The sequence below is a fragment of the Nuphar pumila genome, chromosome 6, assembly GCF_984573655.1.
Source record: "Nuphar pumila chromosome 6, dmNupPumi1.hap1.1, whole genome shotgun sequence".
Taxonomy (NCBI): Eukaryota; Viridiplantae; Streptophyta; class Magnoliopsida; order Nymphaeales; family Nymphaeaceae; genus Nuphar; species Nuphar pumila.
This window is the reverse complement of record NC_143254.1, coordinates 83,916,768-83,938,425: the sequence shown is the minus strand read 5'-3', so window position 1 is coordinate 83,938,425 and position 21,658 is coordinate 83,916,768. Positions and strand designations below refer to the sequence as shown.

Here is a 21,658-nt window from a genome sequence, read left to right as displayed (position 1 = left end):
TTTTTGGGCCGAAGCTATTCTTACCACAACGTTGTAATGAAATAAGCGGAAGAAACCAAGAATGCTAAAGCATTCACAATGTCCCACACGGACAAGTGCAACAAGCACAAGAAAGGAAATCCACTAAGGGATATACAAAGGGCCTTATAAAAAGGCTACACACATGAAAAATAATATCACTCTTATTGAAGAGGAGCTCTCAAATAGCAATACAACATACATGGGGGGTTCCCCCTATTTATAAGAAAAGGAGACCAAAGGGGCTCCCAATAGAGTCGTTGGGAGCCCCCAACGACTCCATTGTGGGGCCCCTTTTCGGTATCCAAAAAATATATTTTAAAAAATAAAAAGAAAAATAAAAAACAGTAAAATAAGAGAAACAAAATAAGTACCCCTATGGGGTACTTTGTGAAATGACCATAATACCCCTATCGGGTATTATGGTATTATTACATATGTTTTAACACCCCCCCTCAAACTTTACGGGGGAATGACCGAAAGTTTGCCAAGAAGGAACAAGAAGCGAGGAGCAGGCAGGGCTTTGGTAAAGAAATCTGCAAGTTGATATTCTGAAGTGACATATGGCAGTGTAACTGTCCCACGAAGATATTCATCACGTACATAATGACAGTCCATCTCAATATGTTTAGTCCTTTCATGAAAGGTGTGGTTGCTGGCAATATAGATAGCACTTTTGTTGTCGCAACAAAGCTTCGATGCACCGATAATTTCGACTCCCATATCTTGAAGAAGACTTCGAAGCCACACAAGCTCCATTGTAGTGGTTGCCATAGCCCTGTATTCTGCTTCAGTAGAAGACAACGAGACTTTCTGCTGTTTTTTGCACCTCCAAGCAATTAGCGAATCTCCTAGAAAAACACAAAAGCCAGTAGTTGAGATTCGATCATTTGGGTTTCCTCCCCAGTCAGCATCAGTATAAGCCAGTAAGTCTAAGGAAGAGATTGAGGATAGGAATAGCCCTTTAGTCAAAGTATTTTTGATGTATCGAATGATCCGGAGCACAGCACTCATATGCACAGATGTAGGAGCATGCTGAAATTGACTTGCAGAGTGCACAACATGAGCAATATTCGGCCTGGTGATAGTCAGATAGGTGAGGGAGCCTATGAGTTGCCTGTAGGGCGTAGGATCATCCAGCAGAACTCCATCCTCCAGTCGTAGTTTAGCATTGATAACCTCGGGAGTCTCCACCTTTTTGTCATCTGAAATCCCAGATTTGGAACATATGTCTGCAGCAAGCTTCATCTGTGACAGTATATACCCTCGAGGAGAGTATGCTACTTCTATACCAAGAAAGTACCTGAGAAAACCCAGATCAGACATATCAAAATTATGTTTTAACATATTTTTAACATTAAGAATACCACTTTCATCATTGCCAGTGATGATCATATCATCAACATAAAGCAGAAGGATGATGATACTATTACCTGCACATTTAACAAAGAGAGCAGTGTCAGTATAACATGAACGAAATCCCAATTTTAACATGATAGCACTAAATCTATCATACCAAGCCTTAGGGGCTTGTTTAAGACCATATAAAGCTTTTAATAATCGAAGAGTTTGACCTTGGTTAACATTAATTCCCGGCGGAGGGTCCATATATACTTCTTCATTCAACTGACCATTAAGAAAGGCATTTTTAACATCTAATTGAAATATAGGCCATTTCTTAGATGATGCTACTGCTATTAGAGTTCTAACACTTGTCATGCCAGCCACGGGGGCAAAAGTCTCCTCATAATCGATGCCATATTCTTGTGAATATCCCTTAGCAACTAATCTAGCTTTATAACGTTCTAGGGAACCATCACTTTTTGTTTTGACTTTGTAGACCCATCGACATCCTATAGCTTTTTTATTTGGAGGAAGATGAACTATTTCCCAAGTTTTAGCCTTATTTAAAGCATCTAGGTCAACTTTCATTGCTTCAACCCAATGAGGAATATTTTTTGCTTGATTATAGTGGGAAGGTTCATAGTAAGAATGCAAGGCAATTAGACAAGCTCTATATTTAGGTGAGAGAGTTTCATATGAGACAAACTTATTTGGTGGAATGGATTCTCTAGAAGAACGCCTAAGAGAGGTTTCTTCTAGGGGTTCATTAAGCCGCAAGAATTTTTCTAAAGCACTAATAGGTTGTGCTTCCTCACGCCGAGTGTATACTTGGAGATTGTCACCATTAGTTGGTGATACATCATTATCATGAGTATTTTCTAAAGATTCCGGATGACTCAAAAGATCATCATTTGAGTCTTCTAAAAGATCATTGATAAACATATAATCAATTTCATTTGGTTTTTCCAAAATTTCAAATCCATTTTCCTCTTCTAAAAACGTCACATCTTTGGAAACAAATAATTTATTGTTCTTATAGTCAAAGCATCTATAGCCCTTTTGATTTTCACCATATCCTAAAAATACGCATTCTATTGCTTTAGGTGACAATTTATCTCTTTTATGCAAAAGAACAAAGCATTTACACCCGAAAATACGAAGACGATTGTAGTCGGGTGTCATATTAAAAAGTTTTTCATAAGGAGAGATATTATTCAATTTTGAAGATGGCATCCTATTGATTAAATAGGTGGAGGTCAACACGGCTTCGGTCCAAAAATTTTTAGGAATATTTTTAGAAATGAGTAAGGATCTAGTGCCCCAAATGTTTTGGGATGAAGGCGTAGTTGTTGTTGTTGTTGTAGTAAGGATCTAGTGGTTTCTAAAATATGTCTATGTTTTCTCTCCGCTAGACCGTTTTGTTGAGGAGTCCTTGGGCAAGATTTTTTATGACAAATGCCATGTTGTTTTAGATATGATTGAAAATCATTTGATAAGTACTCTCCACCCGAATCGGATCTAAGAATGGATATTTGACTTTGAAATTGATTTTGAACTTTTGCATGAAATTCTTTGAAGAAGTTAAAACTTCCGATTTAGCATTAAGAAAATAAATCCATACGTATCTAGTATAATCATCAATAAACGTAACATAATACGAATAACCACCTTTGGATAAAACCGGAGATGGTCCCCATACATCGGAATGCACCAATTCAAAAGGTCTTGTTGTCACAAAGGTTCTAATAGGAAAAGGAGTAGACTTCATTTTTCCAAAAATGCAATCTTTGCAATTGATATCTTTTTCTTTACAAAACTTGTTTCCAAAAGGAAAAAGATACATTTTAGAGTAACTTGGATGTCCAAGTCTTTTATGCCAAGTTTCAATATTTTTGTCTTGGACATAAGTACAAAATGAGGTATTTGGAAGTGTTAAGTTATCCATAAAATAAAGGTCTCCCTTCCTATGGCCTTGCCCAATCCGCTTCCCGGACCGGAGATCCTGCACAAAGCACCCTTGGGATGAGAAAGATATTTCACATCCATGGTCGGCTATTTGAGAAACGGAAAAGAGGTTAAGATTTAATTTAGGAACTATTCTAACTTTTGGAACAAGAAAATTTTGAATATTTTTAGAATCAAGAGTTCCAATACCATTTATTTTGAGAAAAGTTCCATCGGCCGTAGAGACACAAGATAATTTTGAATTGGCGTGCACATTGGTTAATGCATTTTCATGAGGAGTCATGTGAAAAGAGGCTCCGGAATCTAAAATCCAAGAGTACGTACCGGGAGGTGATGATGAGGCAATGGCGGCACCGGAGGTGGAAGAAGTGACCTTTAGAATTTGTTGAAGAGCCAAGGAGATTTGTCCAAGAGTATCTTTGAGATCCCCGTTCTTGCCGTCATCTTCTTTGGTGGTGGATTCTTCAACGGAAGCCACCTTTGGCTTGAATGCCCCATTTAGCTTTGGGCAAACGGGTTTAATATGTCTCGGCTCATAACAATGGTGACATATAATCATTTTTCTTCCACCACTCCCTTGCTTACCAAAATGAGGTGGTTTGTATGTTTTAACATGATTGCCGGGTTTAGATACGGCAAGAACTTCCTCTATGCTTTTACCCATGCTATGCCTAGTCTCTTCTTGAGTAATCTTGGCAATAGCCTCTTCTAAGGGAGGAAACGTGGATCTATGGAGAAGTGAGGATCTCACTTGTTCAAATTCGGGACGAAGCCCAAATAAAAATTGAAACAATCTATCTTGTTCCATTTGTTTTTGTCTTAGAACCACATCCTCCGTAGATACCCATTTAGGCTCTAAAAGAGCCAATTCATCCCACAAAGGATTTAGAGCACTATAGTAATCTTGTATGCTCATGTCACCTTGTTTTGTGGTTCTTACTTTTTCTTGCAAGAAATAAGCTCTTGCAAGATCCTTTTGGGTAAACATACCCTTCATAAAAAACCAAGCTTCATTTGCCCGGCGGAATTTTGCAATATTTGCACATACCTTGAGTTCGACATTATTCATAAACCATGCTAGGATTTTTGCATGGTTGCTCTCCCAATCTTCCATTTGATGATTATAGTCTTCAATGGCCTTGAGACGAGCATCGCCTTCAAGTGCTTTCTCTTGATCTCCTTCCATCTTTGTGAGCTTAAGTTGGGGTTCCGGAACGGTTCCCATTACATAACCCCAAAGCTTCTTGCCTTTGAGATTATTCTCCATTGCGGATGCTCACATCATGTAATTTTTTCCATTGAGTTTGAATGATAGATCGATCTTGACTTCCATTGCTACACAATGAAGATGTGAGAAAGAAAGGAAGTAGAGAGAGACAAGATTTTACCTTTAGAAGATCGTATGGCTCTGATACCATGTAATGAAATAAGCGGAAGAAACCAAGAATGCTAAAGCATTCACAATGTCCCACACAGACAAGTGCAACAAGCACAAGAGAGGAAATCCACTAAGGGATATACAAAGGGCCTTATAAAAAGGCTACACACATGAAAAATAATATCACTCTTATTGAAGAGGAGCTCTCAAAGAGCAATACAACATACATGGGGGGTTCCCCCTATTTATAAGAAAAGGAGACCAAAGGGGCTCCCAATAGAGTCGTTGGGAGCCCCCAACGGTCACATATGTGACCGTTGGGGGCCCCAACGACTCCATTGTGGGGCCCCTTTTCGGTATCCAAAAAATACATTTTAAAAAATAAAAAGAAAAATAAAAAACAGTAAAATAAGAGAAACAAAATAAGTACCCCTATGGGGTACTTTGTGAAATGACCATAATACCCCTATCGGGTATTATGGTATTATTACATATGTTTTAACAAACGTATCTCATAAATCGTATGCCTTCTTCTTCTTTAAAAAATGTCTCTCCTTTTGAAAAATTATTTAAAATATCTCTGGATTATAAAAGACTAAGAATTTTTGTTGTAAATGCTTTATTCTTTTTCAAGGACAAGATAAATTGTCACCAAAAGCTCTTGAATGTGCTTTTATTTGTTATGGTGAAAATAAAAAAGGTTATAGGTGTTATGACATACGGAACAATAAACTTTATGTCTCGAGAAATGTAACCTTTCTTGAAGAACAAAATGGTTTTGCAATTCAAATATCTAAAGAAGACATTATTGATTATTCATTCCTATTTGACTTAGTACCTAAAACTAAGCCTCAAAATGATTTAATTTGTGACAATACTTGTAATGATAATTCACATCACGATGATGATGTGTCACATACTATTGATGGTTCTCACAATGAGAATCCTAATGATATTCACGTTTATACCCGGCGGAAGGGAAATGAACACAAAAATGCTTTTGAAAGATACTCCAAAAAATTTTCCTTGGAAGATCAAGTTGAAGAAAACCAACCTAGGAGATCCTCTAGAAATAGTAGACCTCTACAAAAATTTGTGTCATATGACTCCTTTTCTCCAACATATAGAACTTGCTTAGTGATGATACATTCCTATTATGAGCCTTCCATATTTAAAGAGGCTAAAGAATGTCCTCATTAGATTGATGCTATGAAACTTGAACTAGAGGCACTTAACAAAGCAAAGACTTGGACCATTGTAAGTCTAACCCTTGACTTGGACCATTGTAAGTCAACCCTTAAGAAAAAAGGCTATTGGATGTAGATGAGTATATAAGGTCAAGACTAAAAGTGATGGAACTTTAGAAAGATACAAAACTAGGTTAGTCGCTAAAGGATACGCCCAAAAATATGGGATTGATTATGAGGAAACCTTTGCTCCGGTAGCTAGGATGACTAGTGTGTGAACTTTGATTGCTTTAGCATCTATTAAACAATGGTTTGTTTATCAACTTGATGTTAAAAATGCATTTTTAAATGAAAATCTTTCTGAAGAAGTTTTTATAGATCCTCCACCGGGTCTTGAGATTGGAAAAGAGAATGTTCTAAAACTTAACAAAGCTCTTTATGGTCTCAAACAAGCTCCAAAAGCTTGGTATGATTTATTTAGCAAAGTAGTTCTTGCTAATGGTTTTCTTTTTGTTATACTGAAACTGCTTTGTTTATTAAAACTATAGGAGAACACATAACAATATTATTATTATATGTGGATGATATGATCATCACTGATAATGATAAGAAGGGCATTGAGCTTATTAAAAATATTTTAAAAAAAATTTGATGTCTTACCTTGGTTTTCTAAGATATTTTTTAGGGATTGAAGTCGTATACTCCCCTAGGGGGTATGTTCTTTCTCAGATGAAGCTTGCATCAGACATTATTGCTCGGTCGGGGTTAACTGACGACAAGAAAGTGGAAACTGCAGAAGTAATCAACGCTAAGATGAAAGCCAATGATGGAACTCCTTTAGCAGATCCCACTCCTTATCGTCAGCTGATTGGTTCACTAACTTATTTATCTATCACCAGGCCAGATATTACTCATGTGGTGCACAGTGCAAGTCAATTTCAGACCGTTCCCTACTTCAATTTGCATTGCGGCAGTTATGAGGATTATCAGATATTTGAAGGGCATTATAACAAAAGGATTATTCTTATCCTCCTCTTCATCTCTTAATTTACTTGCTTATACTGACTCTGATTGGGGGGTAACCCCGATAATCGTATTTCTACAACAGGTTATTGCGTATTTCTTGGAGAGTCACTAATTTCTTGGAGATGTAAGAAGCAACAAAAAGTTTCTCTTTCTTCCACGGAGGCTGAGTATTGAGTGATGACTACTATTATCACTGAACTTGTCTGGTTGAGAAGCTTACTCAAAGATATGGGCATCATCTTTTCCACTCCTTTGAAGTTGTATTGCAATAACAAGCGTGCTATTTTCATTGCTAGCAACCACACCTTCCATGAACGAACAAAGCACATAGAGATGGACTGCCATTATGTTCGCGATGAATTTCTATGGGATACCATTCAACTACTCTATGTTACTTCCGAGTATCAGCTAGCAGACTTCTTCACCAAAGCTTTGCCATCGCCTCGTTTCTAGTTTCTCCCTAGCAAACTTTCAGTGATCTCACCATGTGTTTGAGGGGGGGGGTGTTAAATTGTACTCATCTTTTCTATATATATCTACATATATAGAGATTGAGACACGTGTATGTATGTATGTATGTATGTATGTATGTATGTATGTATGTATGTATGTATGTATGTATGTATGTATGTATGTATGTATGTATGTATGTATGTATGTATGTATGTATGTATAATTTTTGTAATGCCCACTAGGGGCAAAATAGTCATTTCCCTATAACACGCATATCATTTTGTGAATATGCTTTTTCCTTTTTCTTTTTTTCTCTTTCTTATTTTTCTTTTTACTTTTTCTTTTTTTAAAATTAGTTGAGAGGGGTCCACGTAGAGTCGTTGGACCCTTCCAACGGTCATAAATATGACCGTTGGAGGGGCTCCAACGACTCTACGGGAGCCCCCCCTTGGTCCCAAACTGTGTATAAATAAGGGGCATTGCCCAATGTATTCTTAAGCTTCTTTGAAGCTCTTCTTGAGTAAAAGCTCCTATTTTTTAGTTCCTCTCTGCTTTTGTGTTCATTGCCACTTTGTGGCTTATTGTGGTTTTGCCCATTAGTGGCTATTGCGCTTGTATGCTTGTGATAGTCACTTTGTGACATTATTCTTTATCATTCGTGTTTCGTGACACCAAGGAGGGGCTTCCATAGAGACGTTGGAGCCCCTCCAACGGTCATATTTATGATCGTTGGAGGGGTCCGACGTCTCTTATGGTGGACCCCTCCTATAATATAATAACAAAAGAAAAAGAAAAAAGAAAAAGAAGAAAAGTATATTCAAATGAATGTGTTGCATGTGAAAAGACTATTTTACCCTTAGTGGGTATTACAATATATATATATATATGTGTGTGTGTGTGTGTGTGTGTGTGTGTGTGTGTGTGAATTACAATTTAACACTCCCCCTCAAACTTACGATGCAATAACCAAAAGTTTGCTAAGAAGAAAATTGAATCTAGGAGAACGGAGTGTCGTAGTAAAAAAGTCAGTTGATATTCTGACCTTAAATAAGGTAGATCTATAACTTTCTTCAGATATTCTTCTCTAATATAGTGGCAATTCATCTCGATATGCTTCGTGCGCTCATAAAAAGTGTGCTTCTTGACAATATATATTGCACTCTTGTTATTACAACTCAACTTCGTGGGTCCTTCAACATGAACCCCCATATCTTCCAACAGCTGGCGAATCCAAACAATCTCCATGGTTGTAGTTGTCATTGACTTGGTATTCGGCCTCAATAGATGACAGGGACACCTTTTGTTGATTCTTGCACCTCAAATAAATTAATGATTCACCTAAAAACACACAAAAAAACAGTGGTGGAGTGACAGTTATTTGAATCACCTCTCCAATGAGAGTCTGTATAAGCAATTAAATTTAACTCAGAAGATAAATATAAAAATACTCTCTTATTTATGGATCCCTTTATATACCTGATAATTCGAAGAATTGCACACATGTGAAATATCAGGTCTGATGATGCTAAGATACATCAAAGATACAACAAGTTGTTTGTATGGAGTGGGATCTTTTAGAAGAACCCCGTCATCAATTTTTAACTTTGTTCCTACCACTTCAGGGGTTTCACAAATTTTATCGTCTGTAATTCCTAACCTGTCAATAATCTCAAATGCAAGTTCTATGTCTAAAAAGTATGTCAAAAATCGTAAGTTTGATATTTAATTTTTTTTTAATATAGACTTAATACTCTTAATCCCTTTAGCATCGTCACTTGTAATTAGCATGTCATAAACATATAATAATAAAATCACGATTATGGCATTGGATTTCTTGACAAATAAGGCAGTGTCAGTATAACATGAAGTAAAACCATTTTCTATCATTAAGTTATTAAACTGATCATACCAAGCCTTATGAACTTGTTTCAAACCATAAAGAGCTTTCCGCAGACAAAGAACTTTACTTTTAGGAACATTCATACTTGGAGGAACATTCATATAGACTTCTTCGTTTAGGTCACCATTTAGAAAGGCATTTTTAGCATCCATTTGATATATGTTCTATTTTTTAATTGAGACAATAGTAATAAGACACCTACCAGTGACCATACGCTCTACGAGATCAAAAGTTTCATCATAGTCTATTCCATATTCTTGACTATACCCTTTGGCAACTAAACGGGATTTATACCTTTAAAGACTCATCACTCTTGGTCTTAACCTTAAAAACCTACCTACATCCTATTATCTTCTTTCCACTAGGTAGATCATGAAATTCTCAAGTTTTAGCTTTTCTAGGAGCTCTAAATTCATTATCCATGGCTTCCCTCCTTTGTACAATTTTCTTGGCTTCTTCAAAGTTTTTAGGTTTCACATATGAATGAATGTCCCTAAGGCAAGCTCTAGGTTTAGGTGAAAAAGATTCATAGGATATAAATCTAGAAGGCATTCTTCTAGCTCTTTCGATCCTACGAGAATTTAGATTATTTGTTGAGGTAGACTCACTAGTTTCACTATATTTCTTAATCGCACTTCTAAAAGTGTTTTTAGCTCTATGTGTATAGATGATAGGATCAATAGATGTTCCTACTTCGGTAGGTTGTTCAAAAGATTGATAAGGAGAGTTGTTATTCTCTTTTATATTTTCATCTCAGTGAAAATATCATCATTTCTACGTAACAACTCAAACAAAAAAAAATAATCCATATTATCTCTATGAGGTTCACATTCTTTAAAACCACTAACATTTTTTAAAAAGGTTGTGTTTCTAGAAACATATAATTTATCATCTTTAATATCAAAGCATCTAAAACCTTTTTGTGGTTCAGAATATCTAAGAAATGCACAAGGGATGGCTTTTGGTGAGAGTTTATCATTTTTGTCGGTAAGAATAAAACATTTGCATAAAAAAACTCTCAAGCTATTGTAGTCGGGTTCTTTTTGATATAAAATTTCAAAAGGTGAGATCTTATTTAAATTTTTTGAAGGAAGACGATTTATAAGATAAACGGATGCAAGAGCCACTTCGGCCCAAAATCTTTTAAGAATATTTTGAAAAATAAGCAAAGTTTTAGTGATTTCAATTACATGTCTATGTTTTTTTTCGGTTAGACCATTTTGTTGAGGTGTTTTGGGACAAGATTTTTGATGGATAATTCCATTGATTTCAAGATAATTTTTTAATTCATTTGAAAGACATTCACTTTCGCTTTATAATCAACATATGATATGACTTGAAATATGCAAAAACCTTATGTTTATGCTTAAGAAAATATATCCAACAATATCTGAAGTAATATGATGGGTGTCGATCCCTATAAATCCGAATGTACAAGTTCAAATGGTTTGGTTATAAACATAGATCTTTCTTCAAAAGGCAAACTTCTCATTTTTTTCAAGAATACAATTATTACAAGTGGTCACTTTTACAAAGATCTTTAACAAAATGTAAATAGGAAAGCTTGATGAAATTGGGATGCCCAAATCTTTTATGCCAAACATTTATATCTTTATGTTGGGCAAGATTACAAAAAGAATGTTATGAAAATTGTAGAAACTCCATGTAGTATAAATCTTCTTTCTTAAAGCCTCTCCAATCAACTTTTTGGACCGGCGATCATGTACCCAACATTTATTTAATGAGAACTTAACATCACATTCATGGTTCGATAGTTGAAAGACCGAAAGCAAATTTAAATTTAATTTTGGTATAAATCTATCTTTGGAAAAAAAAAATCTTGTTTTTCAAAGTTTCCAAATCCTTTGATTTCAAGAAAAGCGCCATTTGGGGTTGAAACAAAAGAAGGGGTTGAAACAAAAGAAGGTAATACATTTTTTGTGTATTCGAAAAGTGCAAAAATATTTGGAGTCATGTGAAAGGAGGCACCCGAATCTAAAAGCTAAGGAGTCTTACTGGGAGGAGAAGAAGTTGATATGGCGGCACCTGAAATGGATCCTTTGAAGAGAGGTTGAAGGGCCTCCATGACTTGACTCAATGATAATGCTCTATTGTTGAAAGTAGATGGAATCTCCTTCTTATGTGGTTGAAAAGTGGTAGACATGGCCACCTTCTTCTTCCACTTTGGACAAACCGACTTAATATGTCTCGGTTCTTTACAAAAATGATAAATTATTTTTTCATACTCCATTCCTTGGTTTCATCTTCCACTTTGGCCACCTTCTTCCCTTACTTCTTGATTTTGATTTTGAAATTTGTTGAAGTGAAGAGGCTTATAGGTTTTTAAATTATTTACTGGTTTAGAAATGGCATAGGCTCCTTCATTCTTATCCTTGGTTGAAGGCATAGCTAAAACACTTTGATTGGATTTACTCATTCCTATTCGAGTTTCTTCTCCACTTAGGTTAGTGAGAACATCTTCTAGAGGCAGAAAAGTGAAAGAAGATAAAAAAGATCTTATTTGCTCAAATTCGGGTTTAAGCCCATTCAAGAAATTGAAAAAACGATCGTCTTCTAATTGTTTGTGTCATAGCTGATTGGCTTCTCCACTCCCCTTTGGTTCAATGAGAGCGAGTTTATCTCAAACATATGATAATTTGGCAAAATATTCTCTAATAGTCATTTTTTCTTGTTGAAGGCTTGAAGCCCTTTTTTGAAGATAGTATTTGTGAGATAAATCTCTCGAGGTATACATTCTCTTAAGATATTCCCAAACTTGAGATGCCTTCTTGAATTTTAAAATATTGACATTAATCCTGGTCTCAATCGTAGAAAAAATCCATGAAAGAATTTTATAATTTTTCATTTCCCATTCTGCATGTTTCTTATTGTATTCTTCAAAAGCCTTCACTCTTTCCTCTCCTTCAAGAACTTTTATTTCGCCTTTTTCAACTGTAGTGATTTTAGGCTCAGATACCGGAATCGTACCTTTGATGTAGCCCCAAAGCCCTTTGCCCTTGATATGGGCTTCCATATTTTCGGCCCAAACATGATAATTTGAGCCGTTGAGTTTAAATATGAGAGAGAAACGTGAATCCTTTTCTGCCATGGAGAAGCTTTTTGAGAGACGAGAATCTTCACAATTGAACACACACCACAATGGGTTTTTCCTTGGCTATTCTTGTAGCACGCCAAAGGGGAAGGAGTTTGCAAGAACTTTCCATGCCAAAATAGAAAAATGAGAAGTAGGCGTGTTTTTCGAGGCAACAACCACGATGACTGCAGCACATGCGCTAGCTTCTTGTAAATCTTGTTTTGATACCATGTAAAAATATCTTCAAGAAGATCAAGTTCATAGATGACTTGATTAACCCACTATATTCACAACCTAAGTCACAAGGACTCCGCTATAAGGTCGATGCACCCACATCGACACGCCCCGACACGGGTGCGGACATAGGCACGGCTTCGGACATGGGGCAGACATGGTCAACCAAGTGTCGGACTCGGTCAACGCACCGGGGCTGAGTCCATCCATATTTTGGACTCGGTCAACTTTGACCGAGTCTATTTTTGTCCATTTTAGGCAAAAGACGTATACAAATTTAAAAAAATTAAATTATATATATATATATATATATATATATATATATATATATATATATATATATATATATATATATATATATATATATAGTCGTGTCCCCGTGTCGCACCCGTACCCATACCCGCACCTGTACCCGCACCCATGTGACATAGTTCACAACAGAAAATATGTGCACAAAGGCACAAAATAACACTCACAAAAGAGGACAAATGCACAGAGGCATAAAAATGAATCTATTATTTGAGAGAGAGAGAGAGAGAGCTTTACAAAAAGCTTAAAGATTACATGAGGCAATGCCCCTTATTTATAGACAAAATGTGACCCAAGGAGGGGCTCCCATATAGACGTTGGAGCCCCTTCAACGGTCATATTTATGACCGTTGGAGGGGTCCAACGTCTCTATGGTGGACCCCTCCTATAATATAATAACAAAAAAAATAAAAAATAAAAAGAAGAAAAGCATATTCAAATGAATATGCATGTTACATGTGAAAAGACTATTTTACCCCTAGTGGGTATATATATATATATATATATATATTTATATATATATATGAATTACAATTTAACAATTAGAACGCTGGTGCAATATCAAGAAAGAACACAAATTGAAGGAGACAAGGAGGAAAAGCAATACTTTGGCATAGTGTCATCCCTTGAGTGTGATGGGTAAGATTGTATTACTGGCATTGATGCAAGTATAACAACGAATAAAAGAATGAACTGGTCAAAGTATCAACATAGATTGTACTATGTATATATAGTTTACAGAAATTGTTCCCACTTTGACAGGATTCGCATGCAGAGAAACAAGTGGGTTATTTTCTTTTACAGTATTCTCAAACTTTAAATAATATGTTGGCTGTCACATGGATACTCCATTTGGACTGCCGTTCCATATCCCTTTGTATACAAGTCATACTGCAAATGCCATAAAAGTGGCCGTATCCATCTGACATAGCCTGTTTGGGGACCTCCACTGTGCTGCCAATTTCCCATCCCTATCCGCCAATAGGCACCAGTCTGTCCACCTTCAGTTCTACCCAAATCATAACCATCTCCTCTTTTTTCAATATCCATTGTGTCTTATAGCTTCATCCAACTGTATTTCCTTGTCTAGAATGCTGTTCTTTGCCTCTTCCTCTTCTCAAATATCCATGCAATGAAACACACTCATATCAAGCTCTTCCTAATTGTATCTAGTAAAAGCTCTCACATTCCTCACTTCCACTATCAGCATCAGCATCACTGCCACCTCCAGTCACCCATCCCATCCTACTAAAATTTCAGGAAATATTTGCATGTTGACAGTGGTTAGGGCCTTCCTGCTTAACCTGTAGTTCCAGGCATTCGTTTTTGTAGATGCCTTATGTGATTGCTGTTATTATGTAAACAGCTATTGTTGGTGACATTGCTCCTTCTGATGGTATACCTAAGGCAGAAAAAAGCCGAAGAGAACGGGAAGCACTTGAACATATGTGTAAATTACTTGGTGGAGGTCCAAGTGGTACGTTTGCAGCAACTTTATGTTCATTTTGTTGCTCATGCAGTCATAAAATTTTAGTCATTTGCTTCTTTTTTCTGTTTTTTAGCTCTGAACCCTAGCTTACGTCAAGCAGTGTTTTCTGCTATAAATTATCTGAACTGTTGGTTGTAATTAAAGTTTATTTTATGTTTGTTACACTATGATGCAGCTAAGGAATTATCCGAGTTGTGGATGGAATATGAAGAGAACTCATCTCTAGAAGCAAAGCTTGTTAAAGATTTTGATAAGGTAACTTCGTAACCTCTAGATGCTCATGCTTTTGAACTTGAAAGTTTCAAGAATTTCTGTCCACTATTTTTATGGTTTGATGCATTTTATTGAACACTTTCTGCAAATAACCACATATTACTAACTAATTCTATAGCTTATCCACTCATTCCATTTTGCATCATACATTTGTTGCTATTCTAATGCTTAACTGATTTGTTTATCCTTTAGGTGCTCTTGAACCTGAAGGTTTCAGGAATTTCTGCGCACATATTGCATGGTTCAATAATGTCTGTTATTGAACAAAGTCTGCAAATGGACACGTTATTAACTTATTCTATCGCTTATCCACTTGTTCCAGGCTGAATCTCATAACTTTTTGCACTTAAAGTTGTCAGATTTTGACAACTGTATGTTTGGAATAATCTAATGACCCACATGAAGTAATATAGCAAGGACTTAGGAGAAGGTGTCATTTGACCAGAAGATGGTTCACCAATGCTTAGGCACCAATATACCATATGGGGATTGTGGGGAGTGAACTAATTGTCTATGAAATTGCAAAAAGAAGCAGCTTTCTTTGGATGCCATGAATAAAAGGATGTGTGTGATGCATCAATGCCATGAATGGACCACAAAAATACTGGTATGACCCAACACATCACTTTAGCTCAACATGTGAGTTCACAAATTTTCCGAAAAACAACACTTCACTTAGCATGTGAACCCCATACCGACATGACACGACACTCTGACACAATATGACACTTCAAGCATAGTCAAACCAATTTCACACAGTCAACATTGTGTCATTAACTTTAACTATTTTCTTTTATGATCTTATTTACTTCTTTCATATTCAGTTGAGTTATTTTTCTTTTAAAATCTGTCATCAAGTACATTACATTTCAATTTCAACTTAGTTTTATTATTTGATGTTCCTAATTGTAGTGATGTAAATTATTGTTTTATACACGCACTCATCTATGTGTGCATACCCGTGCCCCCATATCCTAGTTTTTGAAAAGTATGTATTGTACTAAGCATGTCTGCATCACGTCCTGCACCCACACCATCATCCATGGATTTTTCTAAATTTTAATTAATAAAAAACTATGTTTTAGTATTTTAAAATATAAGGGCATATTTTTTATTGAAATATAATTAAAATGTAAAAATAATATTGATTATTTCAATAAAATATTAAAATAATATCCATACTTATTAGATTTGTGTCTGTCAACGTGTCCAAATGAAAACAATTTTAGCAGATAAATTCAAATTGCCGCTCTTTTTCTTAGAGTCAGATCTCGTTTTTCTGTTTTGCCAAGCACTGTGACCACTTGGCTTCATGCCCCACTAAGTTAAAAGTTGATACCTTTTTTCTAAAAATATTGCTGTAACACTGTACAACTTAATTTTTAGGCTTTTCTTGGTCATAAAAAAAATATTAGGCTTTTCTTGGCTTCAGAAAAGTTCAATTGTTAGCTTAGCCATGTTCAGTATGATCCAGAACAGTCGTGTCCTTAATTGCTGTGTGAAGGGTAATCAACAGCTATCTAGTCTTTCAAACTTTCAATTGAAGATGGAAGTCTGACCATCTGAACTGGCAAACTGAAGTTTGTAAGGTGAAGCATTTGAGAGCCATCATTATGTGTGTTGAATTGTTAAGTGGCATCTGTATGTATTATCGGTTTATCACAGTACCCGTGTCGACACGTGTATCCCTGTGTCGACACCTAGACACACCAGTTTACCCTCCATACATACAAGTTTGTATTTAATTTATAATTATATTCAGTTTATAACTTTATATTTTCTGTATATAATATATATTTTAGACATAGCATATATATTTAGATTATATTCAGTTTATTTTGAATTTATTTTGTCTTTATGTGATATTCAAAATATATATAGCTGTGTCCTTGTACCCATATTTTTTATAATTTTCCGTGTTGTACCCGTGCCCGTACCCGTACCTGTACCCGTACCCGCCCCCTAACCCATACCCACGTGACATACGTACACACCAACCAAACCAAGGTCATCCACGTGTATCGTGCTTTGACTTGTTTGTTCCGGGTACCATAGGTGTGTACTATGATTGCTAGGTGAAGATCCCAAACCAAAGTCTACAGATTCTTGATTGAGTTTGGCTTCTTTACATTATGTCAAGTCTTTAGCATTATTCTGTCATATAATTATTTATCTTGTGCAATTTATCCAATATGAATTTTGGAAATATTGTGTTCAGATAAATGATCTGTTCTTCCAATTTTGTGCTGCTTTCAGGTTGAGATGATACTTCAAGCCTTGGAATACGAAAGTGGTACGGCCTCTGTGCTCTTGTTATTCTCTTTCTTTAATTGTTTATAAATATCTTCTTCAACCTGTCAATATGCCCCCCAGATTTTAAAAAATGAGCCTTCACCCTTATACATGATGCATCGAAGGTATCTTCACAAATCAATTAGACATTGCATTTGCACTTGTTGTCTTTCTAACTGCATTATTTAAGCCCATAATGGTTGAAATTCATTTATAATCATATTGTATTGTCCTAGTTAAACATAAGGCATAGAGCACTTTTCAAGTTCATTAGAAAAAATAATAAGAAACTAAGGGGTTTTTTTACAAAGGGAAAGAAAATTTCCCAAACGAAAGGTGGGGTATTCCCATTCTATAGTCATCATGATTCATGAAATGCGATATGGAAACTTGTCAGATTTCTGTTTGGAGATTATTTTCTCTGGTGCTAAAATAAGAAAGAAAATAAGGAGTTTTCCTTACATGGGGGAGAAACCCTGAATGGTAATGGGATTTCTCCCATTATATACTTGACATGAAACAAAATAAGGAAAAAACTCGGGTTTTTGCAGGGAAACTATATTCTAAATGGATTATCTATGGTCCTTTAAAAAGAAAAAGAAAAAGGATTGTTCCCTAAAGTCATGATAACCAACAAAAATAATGGAGTTTTTTTTTATATTTGATGGGAAATATCACCAGAAGTAGAGAGACCTTAGTGTTACACTCATAGTTGCCAGTTGAGGAAGCAGGAGCGGGAAGCGAGGCACTTTCAAAATTTTAGGAAGCGGGAAGCATGGGACCACTTAGGAGCGAATCGGGAAGCGAACCGGAAGCGACCTAGGAAGCGAGGGGGAAGCAAAAAAAATAAAAAATACAAAAAAAATTTGAAAAAAATGGGGGAAGCACGATGTGAAGTGTGTTTCCCATAAAAGGGAAGCATGCTTCCCCGCGCGTTTCGGAAGAGCGACGTTTCGCGCTTCCCCACTTACCTAGGCGCTTCCGGTAAGTATGGTTACACTCTTTTATGGTTTTATAATAGAAAATCAAGCAAAAGAAAGGGAGAAAAAGTTGTGGCCAAAATTTTGCTGCCAGTGGTCACAATCACCAAAATACTGCCACCAGTGGTCAGCGTTACCAGTAGTGGGCGTCAATGGCCCAAGGTCACAAACTAGCAGTGGTTTAATTTCTCAAGTCATTTGATGCAGGGGGGTACCAAAGATCTGTGCCAGTCCTTAATTTGCTTTAAAGTTTGGACTTTTGTCTTAATCAATGTTAATGAGTCAAGAAAATTGGCAAGGCTAGTGCATGAAATTCCACTAGAGGGGGGTGAATAGTGAAATACGATAAAGATCGATAAAATAAAATAATCAGGCAATAAGGCACAACACATAAAACACAGAATTTATACTGGTTCGGTCAATACCCAGACTTACATCCAGTCCCCAAGCAAACCACTTGAGCTTTTCCACTATAACATCCGAGTCACCGGATAAATAGTACAACACCCTCTTCCTCAGAGGTCTTCTTCTCTCAACAGAGAAGGGGCACACCCTCTTTCACAGACGTCTTCTTCTCTCAACAGAGAAGGACAACACCCTCTTTCACAGAAGTCTTCTTCTCTCAACAGAAAAGGGCAACAACCTCTTTCACAGAGGTCTACTTCTTTCAACAAAGAAGGAAAACAGTGAATAACAGAGTTACAATACTTCCTATAGAACCTTCAGAATGATATGAATGCACGAATGAAGGATTCTCAGAATGTTCTGTTTGTCACTCAGAGGATACTCTTTGTCAAAGAGCTACACTTGACTTTTTCTCTTTTCTTTCTTTTCTTTTTCTCTTTCTTTTTCAAGGCTCTCTTTTCAAATATCGAATAGGAATTTTTCTCGTTGTAAGCTCACATGTCCATTTCATTTGTTGAATAGTTTATTTGAGTGTGTTTATATAGCTTTTTAAAAAAGTAGTCGTTACATTTTTAAATCGTAGCCTTCTTGAGATGTGAAATGATATGTCATTTCAAAAACATCTTTAGAGAAATTCGAAAAAGTCTTTTTCCATAAAAGTAAAATATAGGGTACACTAGTCGTTGTAAATTTTAGGTAATACATATTTTATGTAAAAAGTCTATTTCTTACAATAGTACATTGAACGTTGGAGTGTGGTTTTGTCTTTATTCTAATTAATGATTTGAGGTACATAAGTACTTCTTTACTTTAAATGAGTGTAAGTACAATGAGTGCTTTGAGATATTTATTTGTACATAGTCATGTCAAGTGTTTTCTTTATGTTGTGGTTTTCAAAGTCTTCAGAGAGAATGAGGACTACAAGAAAGTCGACATTCTTGAGAAGGATATTTTAACAAGGATTTCTTACAGGAGGTATTTAATGCTATACAAAGAGAATGATGACTTCAAGTAAGTCGACATTCTATGGGTTTGTAAAAAGGTAACTAGAGTCTTTTCAAAACCTTTATTATATTTGTTTTCTTTGTGTAGCCGATTTTCATGTTTTGTCTTTTACCCATATTTGAAATCATTTCTTTAAAGAAGGTAACTAGAGTCTTTTCAAAAACATATTATATTTGTTTTTCTTTATGTAGTCGATTTCATGTTTTGTCTTTTTCCTACATTTCTTTTCATGTTGTCTTGTATATGATGTAAGGTACAATTATTACATTTTGAAATCATGTCAAAATACCTTTTTCATAAAGGGTTGTAAGAAGGTACAATTATTAGTTTTCAAAAAGGAGCTTTTTGAAACTATCGTGTACTTTTATGATATAGCTTTTATGAATGAGTATGTAATATGCAATATGCATGTTCCTGAAGGTTCGGTTACATATGACTCTAAAGAAGAAAAAAATCTTCATCTTGAGGTAGCCGATTTCTTCAGTTGAACTTTAGGAATGCATGGCTCATCAAGCTTTTTGTTCCAGGAGTATGATTGCACCATAGTTTGTACTTGAACAGGAAGTCTCCATCCTTTTTGGGTGAGATATCCTTGCATCAAATACTCGTTAGATTTATGGCAAAACATATTCAGTCATAATATAACATTTTTCAAGAGGACATATTATCATATCATATGAAATCAAATACAACAGTGTATCATATTATGTGACATCAAAACAGAGTTTCTCAACATTCTCTCCCTTTTTTATGATGACAAAATATGCTCCCCCTGTCAAAAAGACATTATGCATAGAAATAATAATATTATAAAATATTGAAAAATGTTTAAAGAGAGTATTTCTCCAATAATGGAGACTGGTTTTCTCCTCCTTTGTCATAGACAAAAAGGAAGGGATCAGAGTAAGAGAGTTATTACAGACCAATAATAAATAGTAAGAAATAAGTTTATTCCGAAGGTGGAGTAGGTTGATGTGTTCGGACGTCACGATCCTGCTGTTGAGCTTGACGAGTCTGCTGCAACAAGGCTTGATTGCGAAGGATTCGATCCTGAGAGCGCTGAACATCCATCATTGCAGAGAAGTAATCAAAGGTGGATGTTGGATCGTCTTCATCAGAGCCGGGAAGGTGCAGGGACTTGAGATTGAAGGTAGTAGCATCGAGGACCTGAGAGGGATGGAGGATAACTTCGTTGTGAAGGGGTACTTTGAAGTATTTTAGGATGAGAGTTATAAAACACCCGAAAAGAAGAGGGTTGAATTTTTGATAACGAATAAAAAGGTCGAAAAGAATGGAGGACCAGTTTATCGGAGTAGAAGAAAAAATTGCGTAGATAAGGAGAGAGATTTTTCGTGGTACTAATCCCTTGCGTGGAGGCTTGGGATAGATGTTGTGGAGAAGAATCTGGGCAAGTAATTGAGCATGAGGTTGGAGATTCCTCATGTGCCAGGGAAGTTGGTAGCAGTTGGTGCAGAGAAGAATTTTTCGAAGTATCAATCGTTCGATTGGTACTATGTTGTTGAGGTCTGTGCCGGTGGAAGGTAGGTTTAGAATTCTACCTAATGAGGAAGCATGAAAGAACATCAGGCGTTCGCATACTTTGGTGGTGATGGTAGTTTGTTCATGATCAGAAGAAAAATTTGTATAGAATAGTCGAACTAGTTCAGGATAGTAGGCAGCTTGGGATGAAGATCCTAGTAGATGTTTGAGTTCGGGGAGATAGTTGTCTAGGTCAAATAGCATGAAGTCTTCATAGTGAACTAATTTTCCTTCATGAATGGGTCGAGAACAAAGTAAGTTGTAGTCATGAAAAAGACTTGGATACCTAAGATCTGCAGCAGTGATTGCAGAGTTTGAAGAGGAAGCCATTGCAAAAGGATGTTGAGAGGGACGAGTTTGAAGGAATGTATGAAGATAGTGAGCTACGAGTGGTATTGGTGATGAATGAACCAATCGATTAAATAGAAGAGAGAAAATAATTGTGACAATAATTGAATGACAATGGAAGTGAATGATTTTTGGATTGTAGTTTGAATAAGGAAATTCGTGAGTTGTAAGTTAAGGGGCTTGTGAATGACAAATCAAATCAATGGTGGAAGATAGTGTATCATATTGGTATGTAAGTTAAGAAGGACATAGATTTGAACAAATAAACTATGGGAGAGTTTATCGAGTAGTGAAAAGTGTCATGAATTGAGTATGAAGTGTCATATTAAAGAGAGTGAAGCAAATAATGGCCTAATAAGCAAATAATGGCCTAATAAAACAAACAACTTTTTCTACATGATATTACTTGATGTGGAAGT

The 21,658-nt window shown here is 35.9% G+C and overlaps 1 protein-coding gene across 2 annotated transcripts in view; it reads left to right on the top strand.

Moving 5' to 3' along the window:
• The window catches only part of LOC149834994 (uncharacterized), a 58,795-nt gene that overhangs the window by 25,289 nt on the left and 11,848 nt on the right, over positions 1 to 21,658 (top strand). The window contains exons 4-6 of one of the 2 annotated variants that reach the window (XM_090010358.1): positions 14,275 to 14,385; positions 14,573 to 14,652; positions 16,927 to 16,963. In XM_090010358.1, the coding sequence (XP_089866484.1) occupies positions 14,275 to 14,385; positions 14,573 to 14,652; positions 16,927 to 16,963 (228 nt within the window). Of the gene's footprint in view, positions 1 to 14,274; positions 14,386 to 14,572; positions 14,653 to 14,992; positions 15,124 to 16,926; positions 16,964 to 21,658 lie in introns of those variants that run through there. The other variant, XM_090010359.1, reaches the window with a different exon arrangement.